Genomic DNA, 21,109 nt, shown 5'->3' with positions numbered 1-21,109 from the left:
TGTCCTCTCCAGCATAGCTCAACTCGCGCTCCTTTCCTTTGTCCCTGTAAGCTTTCATTACTCAGGATGGATGCTGAAGATATCAGCAGATACAATCTAGTGCTCCCCCAGCCTTCTCTCTCCTCTCTTCTTCTTCAATTCCCTCACCATCCCCCCTCCATCTCAGCCTTCTGTATCAGTGCTTCCTCACCCTATGGGCAGAGCGAGTGCACTGGTCTGGTGTGTGAGCAGAGGTCACTTCTCTGCTGCTGCTGCTGTTAATTGATCTCCAGTGATGGATGTAATGCAGCCCTGGAGCCATGCCTGGCCAGAGCTCTCTCCCTGGCTCTCTCTCAGGCGGGAGAGACTGTGGTGTGGACTGGCCTACTGGCTAAAGACCCTGGATGGCCCCAGCGCTCATCATGCAGGCACGACAGACAATGGCAGGCCTGTTTGTCTGTGGGCGCAGACTACCTGTCTAGGGACGACCACTTCCCCCCTGTTCGATAACGCTAGAAGCAGAGGCATTAGGTTTATGTGAGTGACAGACAGTCCCAGGACAGGGTAGGCCAGAGGGGGGCATTGAGAGACAGACAAGCAGTCATGCTGGCTGTAGTCAATGTCCCGAAAAGGCCACTTTCTCCATTCAAATCCCTGAGGTTCCTCAGGGGTACAGCAGGTCCTTAGTTCAAAGTGCAACTATCTGACCATGTAAACCATACGGTTCATACGGTGAATGTACGCAGTTCCCAGGCAATGTGACCAGGTTTCTGTACGATTCTGCCTCACACAGCAAGGACCGTCCACTACATCTTGGTTCCAAAGCAGTTCCCACTCCCTCTGTGGAGGACATCATTTGTCGGACATCTTAAAAAGGAAACCACACAGCGGTTTGGGGTCACGAGTAACACATTCTAGACCCGCTAGGAGCAAACAACTAAACATCTGGCCTCTTCTGCAGCCGAAGGATTTTTTATTAGACCTTTATTTAACTTGGCAAGTCAGTTAAGAACAAATACTTATCTACAATGACGGCCTAGGACCAGGGGGTTAACTGCCTTGTTCAGGAGCAGAACGACAGATTTTTACCTTGTCAGCTGAGGGACTCGATCTAGCAACCTTTCGGTTACTGGCCCAAAGCTCTAACCACTAGGCTACCTGTCGCCCCTAAGACTGGTGTCGGTTGTGAAATAAGAGACATCTCTCTCTCCCTCCCTCCTCCCTCCTCCCTCCATCCTTCTCTCCCAAGCCCCTTCTTTGTCTTTCCCAGTGGAACTCCGGGTAACAGCTGGGTGACTCGGCCACATCTGGGGAGCAGCTGGGGGGTTGCAGACAGGCACACTGGGAGACAGGGCTGAGAGGGGCATGGGGAGGACAGAGGGGCAGAGTGTACGAGGTGAAGTGGGAGCGAGAGCATGCGGAGTATCTCGTGTCGAACCAGATGCTCCAAATTGGCCGTGATACCACCATGGTTACGGTGAGTAATGGCCATAAGAAGAGAAAGGAGCATGTCTCGTTTGCAAATTTACAACCAGCAGTCATCCAAAGCCAGCAGACTCTCCCAACCCAAAATATTTTAGCAATCCTAAAATGGATGGACACTGGATAAGAGATGTTGTACAGAGTTGATGTATAGCCAGGGTGGATCTCAGATGTAACTTTGATGCTGTAACCTTTTCTCAGGGTATGAGTCATTGTCTGTGACTCTCTACACAGCTGGAGGGATCACGCGCGTCTGTTTTTGGTCTCAATTAGCTGTCTCTTCTATTTCTGCTCTCTGGCTGGCTTGAAAGGTAGAAAGCATTGATACTAAAGCACTGTTTTCAAAGGTAGAATACACAAAGACAGAGGCAGATACTAAACAAACAAGATTTACTTTCAGTCAAGTATCTTCAGATGAGGCAAAGAAGTTTGAAGTGTGCCATCAAAACAACTTCTGAGTAGCTGCCGGTGTCGTCAGATCTGTGGCCTGAACTGTGCTGTTCCAAATGAAAAAAAGATTGAAACCTCAATGAAGAATACTCACGTCGTGAGCATGATTGCTAAGGCTATAGCTAGAGTTGTTTTCTCGGTAATATCAAATGAGGAACTGTGATAATGTCCTCTGCTCCTCCCAGGTGAGGGAGGACAGGACGGAGCAGGGGTCAATCTTCAGTTCGGTCTCAGATGTGATTAGAGCGACAGGCCCTGATGGAGAATTTCATCTCAAGTGTTTTAACCACCAACCGTGTTCCAAAATTAGACGCTTGACAGAGCAGAGACGTGCTCTGAGACACAGACACACACACACACACACACAGAGATATGCACACCAAGACACACACACACACACACCCTGCCAGAGACCTACTGCTTCTGTTTACCCCAGAAAAAGTCCTCCCCTGTTGGCTGCTACCGTCCCGTCCTCTCTGTTTAGAGTTGCTTGCCTGGATGAGTCAGGATAATCCAACCTGTGAAGCCATCCAATCCAACCCCCACCCCCGTCGAAAACCCCCCAAAAGCACCCAGCCTCACCAACCCTCTATGTCTCCCTTCTCTCCACTCTTGACGGAGCGAGATGAATAGCGTGCTCTGTGCTTGGCAGATTGTACTTCAAAAGGTCCCGGTAGGCTCCACTTCTCTCCTGTCAGAAGACACAGAGCTCTACCTCAAACTTAGCCCACCACGCAGCACAGAGTCAGACCTGTTCAACCGTGAACCTGTGTATCACACAAGATCACGACCCCAATCATCTCTTGGTGATTGCACTTGTTTGTCACACCGATGGAATGGCATTCATACACACACTGACCACATCCAACTTGGCCCTGCTAAGAAACAGCAATTCACTTTCTTGTTATCTGCAGCCAAAATGCCACTGAAGCAGAGGAATCACTGATTACCAAGGGTAAATCGGCAGACGCAAACACACATGCATGATTGCTCTCACGCACCATTCCCTTCGCTCATTCACACACAAACACATACGCCTGTTGGAAATACACAGCCATTGAGTGCTCTAATGAAAATGACAATAGGCTGAATGCAATTAACTAGGTAGAAACCCAATCACTCAACTTAGCATATACAGTGGCGTGCGAAAGTATTCACCCCTTTGGCATTTTTCCTATTTTGTTGCCTTACAACCTGGAATTAAAATAGATTTTTGGGGGGGTTGTATCACTTGATTTACACAACATACCTACCACTTTGAAGATGCAAAATATATTTTATTGTGAAACAAACAAGAAATAAGACAAAAAAAACAGAAAACTTGAGCGTGCATAACTATTCACCCCCCCAAAGTCAATACTTTGTAGAGCCACATTTTGCCGCAATTACAGCTGCAAGTCTCTTGGGGTATGTCTCTATAAGCTTGGCACATCTAGCCACTGGGATTTTTTAAGGCAAAACTGTTCCAGCTCCTTCAAGTTGGATGGGTTCCGCTGGTGTAGAGCAATCTTTAAGTCATACAACATATTCTCAATTGGATTGAGGTCAGGGCTTTGACTAGGCTATTCCAATACATTTAAATGTTTCCCCTTAAACCTCTTGAGTGTTGCTTTAGCAGTATGCTTAGGGTCATTGTCCTGCTGGAAGGTGAACCTCCGTCCCAGTCTCAAATCTCTGGAAGACTGAAACAGGTTTCAAGAATTTCCCTGTCTTTAGCTCCATCCATCATTCCTTCAATTCTGACCAGTTTCCCAGGCCCTGCCGATGAAAAACATCCCCACAGCATGATGCTGCCACCACCATGCTTCACTGTGGAGATGGTGTTCTCGGGCTGATAAGAGGTGTTGGGTTTGCGCCAGACATAGCGTTTTACTTGATGGCCAAAAAGCTCAATTTTAGTCTCATCTGACCAGAGTACCTTCTTCCACATGTTTGGGGAGTCTCCCACATGCCTTTTGGCGAACACCAAACGTGTTTGCTTAATTTTTTCTGGACACTCTTTCATAAAGCCCAGCTCTGTGGAGTGTACGGCTTAAAGTGGTCCTATGGACAGATACTCCAATCTCCGCTGTGGAGTGTTGCAGCTCCTTCAGGGTTATCTTTGGTCTCTTTGTTGCCTCTCTGATTAATGCCCTCCTTGCCTGGTCCGTGAGTATTGGTGGGCGGCCCTCTCTTGGCAGGTTTGTTGTGGTGCCATATTCTTTCCATTTTTTAATAATGGATTTAATGGAGCTCCGTGGGATGTTCAAAGTTTCTGATATTTTTTTATAACCCAACCCTGATCGGTACTTCTTCACAACTTTGTCGCTGACCTGTTTGGAGAGCTCCTTGGTCTTCGTGGTGTCGCTTGCTTGGTGGTGCACCTTGTTTAGTGGTGTTGCAGACTCTGGGGCCTTTCAGAACAGGTGTATATATACTGAGATCATGTGACAGATCATGTGACACTTAGATTGCACACAGGTGGATTTTATTGAACTAATTATGTGACTTCTGAAGGTAATTGGTTGCACCAGATCTTATTTAGGAGCTTCATAGCAAAGGGGGTGAATACATGTGCACCTACCACTTTTCCCTTTTTTTTTTAATGAATTTTTAAAAATAAGTTATTTTTTAAATTTCACTTCACCAATGTGGACTATTTTGTGTATGCCCATTACATGAAGTCCAAATAAAAATCAATTTATATTACAGGTTGAAATGCAACAGAATAGGAAAAACGCCAAGGGGATGAATACTTTTGCAAGGCACTGTAGGCACAGAGAAGATCAGAAAGTTCTAATGTACGAATGTCTGTGTACAGAAAAGCAGCTGACAGAAATACAAATTGAGGAAGACAAGAGAATCTTCTGGCTCAAAGCTATGCACACGTTGATGTAATCATTTCCAATGACCTGAGGATTTTTCTGTTGGGCTGAGAGAGAACAGGAGACAAATAGCTTTTTTGTCCCTGTTGGCTAATTCCCATCTCTCTCTCTCTCTCACTCTCTCCCACTCTCTCCCTCTCTCTTCTGTGATTAATTCAGCCACCCAAAATAGACTGCTATAATTAATGCTAGGTTACTAGTGGAGCGTAGTCCCTTTCACACAGACTCAGAGTACAAACATGATAATTGTCAAGAGGCTAACAAGAATAGCACATCCCAAAGTCACTTCCTTTAGTAACCTATATATCACTGCGCTGGACAAAAAAGGCACCTCCCATGTTCTCGACTGGAAGTTACAATGCCAAAACCCTAAACAGTATATTCAAACACTGCCGGTCAGAGTGGGGTGGAAGTTCACCCAGTTGTTTACCAGTCACACCCTGAATATCACAAAGGGAGCAACACCCTCTGCTGCCGGCTGCCGCTCAACTCGCCGCTGATTGGATGACCTTTGACCCCCTCCCATTGTGGGCCCAGCTGGTCTGTCCCTCCGTGTGTCCGTCTGGCTAACAAAAGGGTGCCAACTTTAAACGCTGCAATCTAACTAAAAGGAAGGGGAAACGGTTTGGGGAGATGAGGGGTTGCAACACAAACAGTTGCTCATTCAACTGTACATGCTCCTCACCCAAATCCTCAACCATTTCTTAGTGGGCTGCATTAAAATGGGCCAATACCAGCCAAGACAATAGGCCTAAGTTTAAAGTCATTGCACTACAGTGCGGCACCCAGGTCAGACCCAGCCCTGCCCTGGAGAGTCCTGCCCATGCAGCTTTCTAGCTATCCAGGCAGGTGAGCCACACTGTCCCCATTGTTAATGCTCGGCATGTGACATCAGAGGCCAACAGACTGACAGACCCCCCCCCCCCCGAATAACATGACCCGCTGTGCTTAAGAATGCAATCAAGACACATGTAAAGAATGTTATAATGCACTGTTGTTTATACATGATATGCATACCTATATGTCCACTCAAGCATTTAAGCAGCTTACTCATTTTAAATTATAAATACACATGGTACTCAACAGATCATTCCTGATGTTGCTTTGCACATAGGATGTTGGGGGTATTTCATGCGTGGGTGGCTTGATGTAAAACTTGCCTTGAGTTGTCAACACTGGCCTCAAGGAGTCCTCGGGAAGATCCCAATTGCATACTCCTCGAGAGGGGAGGAACTCTGGCTTTCTCATCCAATGGGTTTTGAGAAGGAGCCGAGGAGAGAGGACACGAGGACTATGCAATTGAGATCTACCCCTGCTCTCTGTCTCTGGGCGGAGTCACAGATCAATACAGCACATAAGCACCATCTGTCAATGTATTACATTCTGCTGAGTCACATATTTTTGCCTTATGGTGACAACAAGGCCCCAATGGCAGGGCCTATAAGTATGGCCATGATGGGATGACAAGAAACTTGAATGCCTGCTACAGTATGATGCATCCTCATCATCACCCCCAGCCTCAATCATCATTGGTTTCTAACAAGAGGATGAGTGTATTGTGTGGGGGACATCTGGGGTCAATGTCTGGACGCTGGTCTGGACACATATCTCAGCCATCCTACCAGAGTATTAGAACCCGCAAGTCATTGTATCATAGTATTATCATAGTGTTAGGCTTACACACAAGTGAAGCCAGTCATATATTCTGTATAATATGAGTGTCGATCCCTCCATACCTGCCCTGGCTTGTCGTTCTTCCACAAAACTGATGTTTTTTATAGCCTTCCATTACAATAGGATACAGTAGCAAAACTACACTTCCTTTCAGCCGCACCTATACTATTCCAGTTGACTGTTCTCTTCGCCATATCAGAGGATGCGGACAGGTAGCCTACATGAGAGTATAAGGTGTTTCATTGCAGGCATGCGTCGTATAAAAATGCAGGGCGCGTTTTTGAAATGTATTACTGTAGAGATGAATAGGCAAAAACTACAGCCGCACAGAACACGATAGAAGGTGGGCATATGGCTCTATTACACCGGACACAGATATTTCATAGGTTACCTTTCAATAAAACCTAGATCATGTTTCCACACCACAAGCAGAATACAATGGTATACATCTGACTCAGAACGTAATGATTCGGCAATGCAGAGCGACGTGTAAGTGGTGGTTTTGACTGAACCATGGGCTTCTGCAGACACTGCAAATCATTTAACATATTACATGCATATAAATAGCCTATTTCAAAACTATTGGCTGCAGTTATTTTTCAATAGATCTAAATTGTTTCGCATCTTGTTCCTACTAATTGATCGCATTTCTTGGATTTGAAAACGAAGAAGACTTCCGAGACATGCACGCACAGAGATTAATTCATTATTAACCATTCAAAATCAACAAAACATCAAGTCCCCATAAATAACGGTATGGGTATAGGGATTATAGAGTGAACTCACCAATGAGAAGAGTGAATTATTGTGTGAGTCCGTGCCGCCTTTTGTGTAATCCAATCCCAACGAAATATGGAAGAACATGTAATTTCAGAACGTCTTCATGAACATTGGATGGAGCAATGATGCGATGCGGGCAAGTGGTCTTCTTGATGCAAATACTTGTACGAGTCAATCCGCTTTTAATAAAATAAAACAAAAAAAACAAGACGAGCAGTGAATAACGATTTCGATAAATGTTTTGTAATATTTATGCTTTAGTTGACTGTGCAGTTACTGTCGCACAGATTGGGTTCCTCTCCCAACTCCACTCGCTGGCCCTGCCTTCTGAGCGAGCCTATTGGCACAGACGCCCGGACATGCAAATTTACTCTACCCATTAAAGTTTTACAAAAATACAACGGACCCATGTTTCAGTCACTCTACAGCGCCACCGTGTGTTTTATATATATATATATATTTTGTTAACCTCAATTTAACTACGCAAGTCAGTGAAGAACACATTATTATTTACAATGACAGCCTACACCGGACAAACCCGGACGACGCTGGGCCAAATGTGCGCTGCCCTATGGGATTCCCAATCACGGCCGGTTGTAATACAGCCTGGATTCGAACCAGGGTCCTGTAGTGCTGCACCACTCGGGAGCCCATAATAATTCAAAAAGTGGCTACACTATTACCACTTAATTAACAGCTCTTTTCTTTCAAGTTGGATTGTAGTAAACCTAAATTGGTATTTAAGACTAAAATAAATGGGCTTTAAATGGACCAATGTGTTCTTGTCAGGCAGAAGATGCCATGATGTCCTGCCTTCAAGATTGTGGAGGAGAATCTACTGAATGATTGATGTGTGGGCTAAAAAGTTTCAGAGATCAATTCTGACTGTGAAGATCCCAAAAAGTCTCCAGATTTAACTTCTATAAGAAACAGTTTTCCTCAATTGACTTTGTGGTTTCAGTAGACATCAGCTTTTAGCAAGACACAGTGAATGGAATGTGCTGCCTAATAAAATGTCAATTTTCATGCCGATATAAACTTAACCCATCTGGTCATTATTAGCACTGTTGCAATCCAACTTTCCATTACGCTATACTACAACATCACTGGGCCTTTCCTTCCCCAGTGTATGTGCTAGTCATTACATCTTAGTTGAGAAATGGCAATTAATACTAACACTCATACTCGTTTGGCCCTACATGTGTACTTGTGTAACTTATAGCTTGTGCCTACAGGACTTTAGCACAGCACTCCTCTTCTCATAAAGAATGGTTAAGGTTTTCAAAACAAATACACTGATGTCTGAGATACACTGATTATACTGTGCTAGAGTTGAATAGGGTTAGACTGTGATTGAACATTATTGACAGCTTCAGGGTCTGACAGTAAGTCTACTTAGTCAATATTCTACCTTGACAATCAGAGGTATGTCTGGTACAAGGACAAGGTAGATGGACCAGAGATGAATAAACACAGTGGATGACTGTCCAATAGATTATTGTGGAGGAAATGGCATTAGAATGGTAGGATCTATTATCATAATGTTGTGTATGTAGACCCTGGAAGGTCTACTCTATTTCAGTCCAGAGACATGAACAGTGAATGACTCTTAGGGAGTGACGAAGGGAGTCCAACAGCTGGGGCTCACAGCAGCAAACCTTCATCTCTGTGTGCGCCTTGCAGTGCTTCTCCTTGTGAACATCAAAGGGTTTAGCAGCATATACAGTAACACAAGAGCCAGTTAGTCAATGTTCACTTCCCTGCCCAGACTCCTAATCATCAGAGTGAAGATGTCAAAAGGTTTTCATGTTACCTACTGAGCAGGTAAATTACCTCATTACTAGCCGGCGCCTGCTAGCACAGGGGTATATTCATTAGTGCAAACCGTTGCAACAAAATAAATGCGTCTTATTGGAGAAATTGAGCTCAGTCCTCCCCATTTCAGCCCGTTTGGGTCTGAATTAAACCCTGTTTAAACAGCTAGCCAGTGGCAAAAGGTCTCTATTTTAGTCAACTGTTTATTGCAAGGATGGAAACCCACAGAATAATCATTTGTCTTATGGAGCTGAAGTATGGTCCCAACGTGCATGTACAGCATATCATGTGAAAATGTCAACGCACATATTTATGCTGAGGCTTTTTACAGTTGGCGTCATCTAGCAGGACTATTTTATTACACTGTTTAAGGACATCTTCTATGGTTTCCATCAAACAGTCCTTTAAAATACATACAAACACTGCTCTTCTAACATATCGTGGAAATACATTCACAAGATGGCTTAATACTGCAACCCAACAAGGCAGTGAAATAAGCCTTGTATATTAAGACTAGTATAGAAGATATTTTCTGGCTTTAAATAGTAAATCTCCCAGACATTGTTTTTTTTAGCCAAAAATATACCTGTTGGAAGATTGCAACAATATTTGAAAGAGTAATCTTTGTAGTGTGTACAATTATGTCCAAATAACTTTTCAGTGTCAAAATGCCTTTTAGTACAAACAATGCCATTTTCAGAAACAAATGTCATGTTTGTGGCATTAACGTGTAATAATCAATCTGCATTAAAATGAGAGTTTGTTGGAAACCATTAGACCAGGGCACATCAAAAACACAAACCAACACTCAAAACATATTACCCCCCCCCCCCCAACAGAGACACAGCTCAAATCAGTTATATGGCCTTCATACATTTACATTAAACAAATATTATTAACACCAATCTCAAGTGATTCAATCACACAAATGCCATAGAGTTTTCTGTGTTTGTTTATACAAGCAGACGCTCCACCTACCACTCCCTACTGTCAGCCCACCTCATTGAGTGGTGGAGTGGCATCGAGTCACTGACATTCAAAGCACTGGGAGTCAGTAGATCACCCATGTAGTACAGTTACCCTCTCTTAAATAAACCTAGTCCACAGCCATGGGACTTCTGCCAGAGAGTGACCACTAGTAATGACCTTTGACCCCATCTAGGCCTGAACTTGGGCAGCCTGCTCCTTCTCCAGCCGCCTCTGTTGGTAGGAATTGTAGATGTCCAGGAACATGTCCTTGCAGGCAATTTTGGCGCCAAGCTTGGAACAGATGAGGAAGGAGCCGGCCATCTTGCGGTGCAGGGAGTAGGTCTCCTCGGGGGGCGGGGTGAGGCGGTGACGCAGCATGACGGGGATCAGGCTCTGGATCCGCTGCGTGGTGCTCTGGGTGCCAAAGTCAAAGGGGTCAGAGTTGGCGAAGGCCTCGCCCAGGATCATCACTGCCTCCACGTGAGCATCCTGGAACGCCTTGGGAGAGGGGGCATTTTCAACACAACTTGGGAACACTCCGCATGTATAATGCTTTATTACTTGTTAAAAGCATGTATGAACCTTTATTATGGTCTTAAAATGAATAATATTATATATCCCTCTGTTTATTAGTTTTTTTTACTGACTCAAAAGTGTAGAAAAGTACATGGCTATGTATATAACCCCGCCCCAGTAGAAGGAGAGGAGAAAGGGACCAGAGAGAGAAGGGTGATGTCATAAACCACACATAAAAAATGTTTACGCTTCATGACACCATGGTTATCACTGCACAAAAATACCTTCTTACCTTGGCCTCAAACCCTGTGAGGAACTTGAGGTCCTTGGATTTCTCCAGCACAGTCTCCCTATCTCCGATGGAGGCTGCGTGCACCACCTGGACACAGACAGACGTCATCAAAAGGTTACAGAGAACAAAATCAAAGCCATTTGATATGTTGTGCTCCTGGGTCTAAAATATTCATGGGATCTGTCATTCATCAGGTAATTGTTAGGGCACACCGTAGAAAAACGTTGTCCAGGTAGTCCGTCCCCGCTTCGGCCCATTTCCTTTCGTTTGGTGTTTTAATGCACACGACTCAGATTCATTTACCTGTACGTAATCATCTGTGAAGGCCTCAGGGTAATCCCGGCATGCACCGAAATCCAACAGAATAATCTGGAGACACAAAGTGGGCGGAGGTTTAACTACGTAACATCCCCACCAAAAGAACAATCGCCATCACACATGTTCATGAACGCGGGGAATAAAGTGGTATGTTCTCATGAAAATGTATGATTCACTGAATACATGTCCATAAAATGTATTTCAGTGTACATGTATTCATAAATCCATTATAAAGCTATTTAATACAAAACATGATTGAAGGTCAGAGTCATGGTATTGATGAATGTCACAGTGGTTAAGTCCCCAATGGCACCCTATTCCCTACATAAAAATCAGCGCACCCTGTGGCCTCTGGTCAAAAGTAGCGCACTATATAGGGAATAGGGTGCCAGAAGAGACACCTCTAGCATCTCGTCACAGGCTCACTCGCCCTCTCACCTTGTTCTGCTCAGCGTTGTAGAAGAAGTTGGCCCAGTTGGGGTCCGTCTGCATGAAGCGGAACTCAAAGAGCTCTCTCAGACACAGCTGTAGGATGTTGAAGCAGATCTGTAGGGGAGAGGTGATGTGGGACCACAGGGGTCAGTTTATCACTCCTAAACCGAGTCCCAAAATGGCACCAAATAGGGAACAGGATGACATTTGTGATGCATCCACTACATAGTGTGAGTGATAGTGTCACCACTCAACTTCGGATACTGCCCCCTGCTGGTCAAAATGAGCCATGTTCATAGTGTTGCTTCAGAAATGTGGTTTTAGAGCGTCTTTTTAAAGTATTAATAATGCTCTCCATTATCTGTCATTTTCATTTCATCCCAACGCCACAGGTGCTGAATCGTGAGTGAAACCTTGTCTGTTCACAAAGTAAGAACCCTGGAGTCATTTAAACCAGATTCCACAATCACTTGAGCCATTAATAAATATGAATGATTCCTCTACTTCTGGGTGTAGAGACAATGACGTATGATTCATTGCTTCAGGGTTTGGGGGGGATGCCTAATTTCTTCATATCAGTGACAACTGAGAAGAGCACATTATACAGGTGGTCTGCAGAGTCATAGCTTAGCAACCTATCTAACGGTTAAGGCAGGATTTCCCAAACTCAGTCCTCGGGACCCCAAGAGGTGCAACGTTTTGGTTTTTGCCAAAACGTCAGCTGTGAGTCATGGCCGTGGCCGATTAATTAGGGCCGATTTCAAGTTCATAACAAATCGGTAATCTGCATTTTTGGACGCCGATTATGGCTGATTACATTGCACTCCACAAGGAGACAGGCTGACCACCTGTTATGCAAGTGCAGCAAGGAGCCAAGGTAAGTTGCTAGCTAGCATTAAACTTATCTTATAAAAAACAATCAATCTTCACACAATCACTAGTTAACTACACATGGTTGATATTACTAGGTTAACTAGCTTGTCCTGTGTTGCATATAATTGATGAGGTGCCTGTTAATTTATCATTGAATCACAACCTACTTCGCCAAACGGGTGATGATTTAAGGACATTCGTGAAAAAAGCACTGTCGCTGCACCAATGTACCTAACCATAAACATCAATGCCTTTCTTAAAATCAATACACAAGAAAAAATATATGTAAACCTGCATATTTAGTTAATATTGCCTGATAACATGAATTTCTTTTAACTAGAGAAATTGTGTCACTTCTCTTGCGTTCTGTGCAAGCAGAGTCAGGGTATTTGGGCCACCTGGCTCGTTGTGAACTGTGTGAAGACCATTTCTTCCTAACAAAGACCGTAATTAATTAGCCTGAATTTTACATAATTATGACATAACATTGAAGGTTGTGCAATGTTACAGCAATATTTAGACTTAGATAAAATAAAGGTTCCGTATTTCACTGAAATAATTAAACGTTTTGTTTTCGAAATGATAGTTTCCGGATTTGACCATATTAATGACCTAAGGCTCGTATTTCTGTGTGTTTATTATATTATAGTTAAGTCTATGATTTGATAGAGCAGTCTGACTGAGCGGTGTTAAGCAGTAGCAGGCTCGTAATCATTCATTCAAACAGCACTTTACTCCATTTGCCTGCAGGTCTTCGCAATGCTTGAAGCACAGCGCTGTTTATGACTTCAAGCATATCAACTCCCGAGATTAGGCTGGCAATACTATAGTGCCTATAAAAACATCCAATAGTCAAAGGTATATGAAATACAAATGGTATAGAGAGAAATAGTCCTATAATAAATACAACCTAAAACTTCTTAACTGGGAATATTGAAGACTCATGTTAAAAGGAACCACCAGCTTTCATATGTTCTCATGTTCTGAGCAAGGAACTTAAACGTTAGCTTTTTTACATGGCACATATTGCACTTTTACTTTCTTCTCCAACACTGTGTTTTTGCATTATTTAAACCAAATTGAATATGTTTCATTATTTTTTGAGACTGAATAGATTTTATTGATGTATTATATTAAGTTAAAATAAGTGTTCATTAAGTATTGTTGTAATTGTCATTACTACAAATATATATAAAATAATAATTAAAAAATTAAAAAATGTGTCCGATTAATCGGTATCTGCTTTTTTTGGTCCTCCAATAATCAGTATCGCCGCTGAAAAATCATAATCGTTCGACCTCTAATAGTATTAGGGCAAAAAAAATCTAAACATCTAAACCCCCCTGGGGCCTGAAAGGCCGAGTTTGGGAAACTCTGGGTTAAGGGCAGTCAGAGCTACAACCAGTCAACCAGTCACTGAGTTAGACTAAGGTTAGGCAATGATGTGGCCACAACATCCCCCCACAGCGCTACCGGGAAAAAGGCCATTCACCCAATGTTTATTCTCCTGGGTGGAGGTCAACTCTAACCTGATTCCTTGTCTCCTGATCCAGATCCACACAGCTGTCCAGCGGTACCCCTGACACCAGCTCCATGGCCAGAACCCTCCTTCCTGAGAGCTCGTCCACCACAAATGGAACGTGGAAAAATGGGTCATCCGCCAGAAGTGACCTGAGGCAGACAGAAATCATTAATCTGCTCAACAGGACTGAGCTGGTACATTGCTATGCATCAATACACAACAGGCCCACAAATTGTACTACCATCAGATTCACAGTGCATTAGAGAGCGTATCATCCTGACAGGAACTGAAATAAATAAAGATAGAAATCACATGAGGGCCAGCTTCCCCAATACTGTGGAAAGTGGCATTTAATTTATACTCACTGTATAGTAACATTTGGATACACTAAGAGGACTACTACAGGCTATTCAAGTTAATTATCCTTCTGAAGAGACATCATGCTTTATGACAGACTCAGTGGTGTAGGGCTTACTTAAAATGCTTGGCACTCTCCGCCTCTCTCTTGTAGTCGCACTCCCACGCCAGCTCCCTTTGAAGGACTTCTAGACTACTGTCTGCAAACAAGCCTGTGAGAAAATAAATGTCAATGTAAGTTAGGCAGCCTCCTGAGGGAATTTTCCCAAGTACTAGGATATCTTTCTCACTATAAAGCATTCAATTAGATTATTTTAGTAATGAAAAGCGCTATATAAATTGAATAAATTATTATTAGTTTGGATTTCTGAACCCTTACCGTCTGGTAGAACAATACTCATCTTCAGCACAGACATCAGGTTGTTGATGTCACTGTGGATGCTCTCAGCTACTCCTGGGTACTGCAATGAAGAGAGAGAACAGACATCCAGAATTACATGAGAAAAGATCAAAGACTGTCTGAGAATATCAAGAACCTAATCTTAGAGCTCCCATGACAAAACACTGAGATAATCTCTTTACCAGAACAATATATATATATTTTTTTTTACAAGTTACTGTTAACAAAAGGCAACCAACCCTTAACTAGGGGTTGGGATTTTAGGTAGACGTTTTTTTCCTTTAGCCAAATATAATCTACATTTTACAATGACAAATAAAACCTCTTCATGGGTCATTGACTGATACCATTGCTACTATACTACTGAACCTGGAATTGGAGCCTGGATCTCTTTGGATGCCAAAGGATATGCATGGTATCCCTCACCTGGATCTTCATGGCGACCTCCCTGCCATCGTGCAGCTTCCCGTGATGCACCTGGCCAATGGAGGCGGCGGCGAAGGGCTTGTCCGCAAACGACGACAGCTTCTCCCTCCAGCCTGCACCTAGCTCCTCCTCCAGAACTTTCTGCAGTCACATACACAGCAGACAGTCTTGAAGTCCAATTTGATTCCAAAATGACTTGCTAACATTCGTAGCAGTGGAATGTCAAATATTACTATACAATATCTGAAGTTCAAGAAGACTCCCGATAGGCGCAGCAATCTAAGGCACCGCAGTGCTAGAGGCGTCACTACAGACACCCTGGTTCAAATCCAGGCTGTATCACAGCCGGCCGTGATTGGGAGTCCCATAGGGCGGCGCACAATTGGCCCAGCGTCGTCCGGGTTTGGCCGGTGTAGGCCGTCATTGTAAATAAGAATTTGTTCTTAACTGACTTGCCTAGTTAAATAAAGGTTAAATGCATTTATTTTTATAATAATTTCAGTGTATGCATGACTCACATTCATCTGCCAGGAGGGCATGAAGTCTGCGCTCTGTCGGACCCGCTCAAAGATCTTCTGTAGCTGCGGGTTTATGAAGGAGTTATCTACAGGGAAGAGCACAACATATGTTAAATTTACCTGGTATGCATAATGTGTTGAATTGGTAATACTTTACATAGAATGTAATGTAGCATCTATAATGCGTTTATAGATGCAGCATAACCATCCAACAATTATTCCAATTGAATTCATCAAAGATAAATGTGATGGGTGACAGAGGGGAGGGTAGACCATTATACCTTGTATACTGAGCATCTGTCCTATTTTGAGGGCTGCCCCTCTGACTTTGCACAAGGTGTCCACTATCCTCTCAGCATTGGCCTCGGACAGGAGAGGAGAGTCCAACAGGGCACCCTCTGAGAGAGACATGGTCGAGTTTATTATGGAATCAGAATGAAGGAGAGAAGCAAGCATAGAGTAAAACAAACTAAGGTCTGAATTCATGAGCAAGACCAGAGTAACTACACACCAACATGAGAAATACTGTATATCATAACATTCAATGGTGAACCAAGCCATATTGAGAGGAACTTCAAATCAGTCCAGATTCAACCCAATGCCAGCCTGGTGGCCAATCGAACAACCTATCATGCAGCTTCTTCATCTCAGGGTCTGTTTCAGAGATGCATGGAGGAACCTACAGTTGAAGTCGGAAGTTTACATACACTTAGGTTCGAGTCATTAAAACTTGTTTATCAACCACTCCACAAATTTCTTGTTAACAAACTATAGTTTTGGAAAGTCGGTTAGGACATCTACTTTGTGCATGACAAGTAATTTTTCCAACAATGGTTTACAGACAGATTAATTCACTGTATCACAATTCCAGTGGGTCAGAAGTTTACATACACTAAGTTGACTGTGCCTTTAAACAGCTTGGAAAATTCCAGAAAATTATGTCATGGCTTCAGATCACATCATTTGAGTCAATTGGAGGTGTACCTGTGGATGTATTTCAAGGCCGACCTTCAAACTCAGTGCCTCTTTGCTTGAAGGCATAGGAAGATCAAAAGAAATCAGCCAAGACCTCAGAAAAACAAGTCTGGTTCATCCTTGGGAGCAATTTCCAAATACCTTAAGGTACCACGTTCATCTGTACAAACCATAGTACTGAAGTATAAACACCATGGGACCACGCAACCATCATACCGCTCAGGAAAGAGATGTGTTCTGTCTCCTAGAGATGAATCGTGATTTGGTGCAAAAAGTGCAAATCAATCCCAGAACAGCAGCAAAGGACCTTGTGAAGATGCTGGAGGAAATAGGTACAAAAGTATCTATATCCACAGTAAAACGAGTCCTATATCGACATAACCTGAAAGGCCGCTCAGCAAGGAAGAAGCCACTGCAAAATCATCATAAAAAAGCCAGACTACGGTTTGAAACTGCACATGGGGAAAAAGATCGTACTTTTTGGAAAAATGTCCTCTGGTCTGATCAAACAAAAATAGAACTGTTTGGCCATAATGACCATCGTTATGTTTGGAGGAAAAAGGGGGAGGCCTGCAAGCCGAAGAACACCATCCCAACCGTGAAGCACAGGGGTGGCAGCATCATGTTGTGGTGGTGCTATGCGGCAGGAGGGACTGGTGCACTTCACAAAGTAGATAGCATCATGAGGAAGGGAAATTATGTGGATATATTGAAGCAACATCTCAAGACATCAGTCAGAAAGTTAAAGCTTGGTCGCAAATGAGTCTTCCAAGTGGACAATGACCCCCAAGCATACTTACAAAGTTGTGGCAAAATGGCTTAAGGACAACAAAGTCACAGTATTGGAGTGGCCATCACAAAGCCTGACCTCAATCCTACAGAAGATTTGTGGGCAGAACTGAAAAGCGTGTGTGAGCAAGGAAGCCTGCAAACCTGAGTCAGTTACACCAGCTCTGTCAGGAGGAATGGGCCAAAATTCACCCAACTGGGAAGCTGGTGAAAGGCTACCCGAAACATTTGACCCAAGTTAAACAATTTAAAGGCAATGCTACCAAATACTAATTAAGTGTATGTAAACTTCTGACGAACTGGGAATGTGATGAAAGAAATAAAAGATGAAATAAATAATTCTCGCTACTATTATTCTGACATTTCACATTCTTAAAATAAAGTGGTGATACTAACTGACCTAAGAAGGGTAATTTTTACTACGATTAAATGTCAGGAATTGTGAAGAAACGGAGTTTAAATGTATTTGGCTAAGGTGTATGTAAACTTCCGACTTCAACTGTACCTGCACGCTTGGCTCCCATAGACTGCTTCGCCACCTCTGCAATGGCACCTAGTCCCAGCCCGACTGCCAGACCTGCCAACGAGACAGACATAAGGAAGTATGCCAAACACTACATTGTTTCACTTGAGACGCACACTGATCTCTCCTTTGTCTGGCCATCATACACATGTGCCATTTAAGTCAAAATCAAATCAAAGTTTATTTGTCACGTGCACCGAATACAACAGGTGTAAACCTTAGTGAAATGCTTACTTACAGGCTCTAACCAATGGTGCAAAAAAAAGGTATTAGGTGAACAATAGGTAAGTAAAGAAATAAAAACAGTAAAAAGACAGTGAAAAACAGTAGCAATAGTAGCAACAATTGAGGTAGTATGTACATATGTATAGTTAAAGTGACTGTGCATATATGATAAACAGAGAGTAGCAGCAGCGTAAAAGAGGGGTTGGGTTGGGAAGCCTTTTTGTCCTAGACTTGGCACTCCGATACCGCTTGACAATTTTTAAGGCCTTCCTCTGACACCGTGTAGAGGTCCTGGATGGCAGGCAGCTTAGCCCCAGTGAAATCAAGGTCATAGGGACTGGGCTGTGCAATGATGTAATGACTATAATGGTTGATTTAATAATGTACTAGAAATATTGATTGATTGTAATATAGCTGCATGCTGGCTGGGTCATGTTTCTTTAGGCATCTATCAATAGAATCCTATAGGTGTACCTAAATAAACTGCAATATCTGGGGTTGATTTCCATTCATTGCAGTGAAACTCTTACCCCCGAAGTTGACCAGCCTGCTGATTCTCGTGGCAGGGACCTTCCTCTCTCTTGCACGATCACTAAGCTGTAAAAATGAGACTTCCATTAAAACAATATCTAACACCAAACATAATCAAATGAGCTAATTTGAGCTACAACCTGCAACATCTAAATTATTTGAGGCTAAAAGACCCCAGTCTCGTGCCAAAGGATAACACTGCACAGTAGTGGATGTTCCATAACATAAGGGCCTGAGAGACTACATGCCACCATGTTTCAGCTATAGCACATACCTGGAGTAATACAGCACCACATCGGTAGGCCTATATCAAATTGGTTCATCCCAGAGGATATATTTAAATGTACAATATTCATGTGAAGCACAGTACAGTTGGCCTATGTATAAAGACCGCCATTGCATACTTCTTTAGAAAATGGGGAAATTATTTCCTAATATAGCAAAGACCAACTTAACCCCCAATGTCCCCATCATGACTTACAACTACAATGCCAGCCCAAAACCCAGTCAGTGGAACAGCCCAGACAATCAGGAGGTAATCATACGTCACTGACCTTCTGCTTAACAATAGGCCTGGAGAGTGCCTGCTTTGACTCCCTGGCCTTCTTGATGTCCTCTGGGGTGAGTCTGGCCACTACCGAGTCATGGACAAACCTGGTGTGGCGTTGCGTCGAGGCGATGTGCAGGAACCGGGAACTTTGGCCAGGCAAGCCTGCTCCCCCTGGACCCCGGGCTGGGCTGTGAGGCACTCCGCTGAGCATCTCTGTGGCCCCTGGGCCTGGGGGGAATTCAGAGCCCACCGCCCATTTAGCAGCCTCATCCGGGTCCATTTCCTCCCATCCCTCAGCATCAGGGAACACATCATCCTTGATAGACTGTTGCTGAATATGGAAAACGTCACATTCAGTGCCTCATTCAATGTCACTGCAGGCAATAGACACCATGGTGCACGCAATTGTATTAGGCAGAGTACTATAACACTTTATGCAGCCTAATAGCTGAAAAGGCCATTGAACTGTGATAACGTCTCCAATGTACGTCTATTTATTTGATGTGTGCAGAAAGGCCCCCTTCTCTCCCGTGTGAACATACCATGGCAGAACCACCCATGACTGTGCCCATCACGCTCTCAACCACCTCCTGGGCAGCTTTAACCCCAGTGCCCAGCGTGGAGTTACAGGCCATTAGCCTCAGCATCTCCCCCTGGGTGTTGGCAAACGCTTGGCCAACCTTCCCTGCTCCCCGCAGCACCTGAAACACCTCAGCTAGCATCTCTGCAAAGACACACGCACACACACACACACACACACACACACACACACACACACACACACACACACACACACACACACACACACACACACACACACACACACACACACACACACACACTAAATCTACCTATACACTTAGTCTAAGCTTGGCTTATCATTGAAGAAGATTCAGTATGCATGACATGTAATGCACACACGTGTGTCTTCGACCTGCACTCCTCACAGGCTATATAAGTAACTTATATGCTTTCCCAAAGACGTTGTCGTTTGATTACCAAGTGAAGATAGTGGTGCAGTTACGACACAATCGAATATAAGAGGCAAAAATTCGATTTTTAATTTGGGTAACGTTGAATGCATGGATTTAACCCAAGCATGTTGTTCACACTAGCTACTAAGTTAGTTAGCTAGGCTTCACACCCCAACATCAGAGCTAATGAATCACTTAGTTAACTTTAGCTAGATGGTTTAAAATATACCAAGGAATTGTCAGTCACTTACTATTGAAGGGATGCTTCCTATAGAATTTGGAGAGTAGCTGACGACTGTCCTCTTGCCCGTGAAGTCAATGGACGCTGTTTTGCAACAACTTTCAGACCCGGAAATAGAGGTTTGACTAAATTGACAGACGTGCTTGTGGTCCAACTGCGCCGGGCAAAATAGGAGAAGGCGGGCGTAATATCACTAGACCAATCCTACGCCACGTTTCAATGATTTAATGTGTGATTGACGGAGGAAAGTTTTTCCACTGAACAAATCAGAGAAGTGAAAGGTGTGCCTACGGCAACCTAATGGCCAATAACATATTAATGGGCGTATCATGAGGAAGCATGCACTTGTTTGGAATGTAGTTACAAAATCTTGAGGATGGTGCTGATGCTCAGTGGCGTGTATTTATGGATGCCAAGGAAAGCCAGGCTTCCCCCAAACATTTAAAAAGGAAAAAATATATACAATAATTTATCGTTCGTCTCTCTGAGTTTCATAATTGTCATTCAATTCACAAGAGGCGAGATGTATCTCACCGGAGAAAGCACCCAAGCGAGCGAAACAGTGCCCCTCTGCCCCTTTATGTGTAGCCCATCTAACTGATGCTATGTTGCAGCAGCCAGCCAGCGCCAGCCG

At 43.6% G+C, this 21,109-nt stretch overlaps 2 protein-coding genes across 4 annotated transcripts in view; both read right to left on the bottom strand.

Annotated features, from left to right (window-relative positions):
- The window catches only part of LOC129832230 (numb-like protein), a 79,636-nt gene extending 72,070 nt beyond the window's left edge, over positions 1-7,566 (bottom strand). Inside the window, exon 1 of one of the 3 annotated variants that reach the window (XM_055896140.1) lies at positions 7,236-7,566. In XM_055896140.1, the coding sequence (XP_055752115.1) occupies positions 7,236-7,313 (78 nt within the window). In that variant the 5' untranslated portion in view covers positions 7,314-7,566. The remainder of the gene's footprint in view (positions 1-7,235) is intronic. The other 2 variants (XM_055896141.1, XM_055896139.1) reach the window with 2 other exon arrangements.
- A 1,663-nt stretch (positions 7,567-9,229) lies between these two features.
- On the bottom strand, positions 9,230-20,597 carry coq8b (coenzyme Q8B). Its single transcript, XM_055896154.1, has 15 exons — positions 20,486-20,597; positions 19,803-19,984; positions 19,265-19,591; positions 18,710-18,776; positions 17,937-18,008; positions 15,949-16,065; positions 15,668-15,753; positions 15,150-15,290; positions 14,703-14,784; positions 14,442-14,535; positions 13,974-14,115; positions 11,578-11,685; positions 11,125-11,190; positions 10,822-10,908; positions 9,230-10,511 (listed from the first exon to the last, which is right to left on the bottom strand). The coding sequence occupies exons 2-15, from the start codon at positions 19,980-19,982 to the stop codon at positions 10,203-10,205; spliced, it is 1,878 nt and encodes a 625-aa protein (XP_055752129.1). The 5' UTR covers positions 19,983-19,984; positions 20,486-20,597; the 3' UTR covers positions 9,230-10,202.
- Positions 20,598-21,109: the final 512 nt, after the last annotated feature.

Source organism: Salvelinus fontinalis, chromosome 33 (assembly GCF_029448725.1).
Source record: "Salvelinus fontinalis isolate EN_2023a chromosome 33, ASM2944872v1, whole genome shotgun sequence".
NCBI lineage: Eukaryota > Metazoa > Chordata > Actinopteri > Salmoniformes > Salmonidae > Salvelinus > Salvelinus fontinalis.
This window is presented reverse-complemented; position numbering and strand designations above follow the sequence as displayed.

Coding starts and splice junctions, on each gene's coding strand:
- coq8b (XM_055896154.1), bottom strand. CDS start 19,982: ATGCTAGCTGAGGTGTTTCAGGTGCTGCGGGGAGCAGGGAAGGTTGGC. Junction 18,009..18,709: donor CAGGCTGGTCAACTTCGGGG/GTAAGAGTTTCA, acceptor TCTCGTTGGCAG/GTCTGGCAGTCGGGCTGGGA. Junction 10,909..11,124: donor TCACAGATGATTACGTACAG/GTAAATGAATCT, acceptor GTCTGTGTCCAG/GTGGTGCACGCAGCCTCCAT.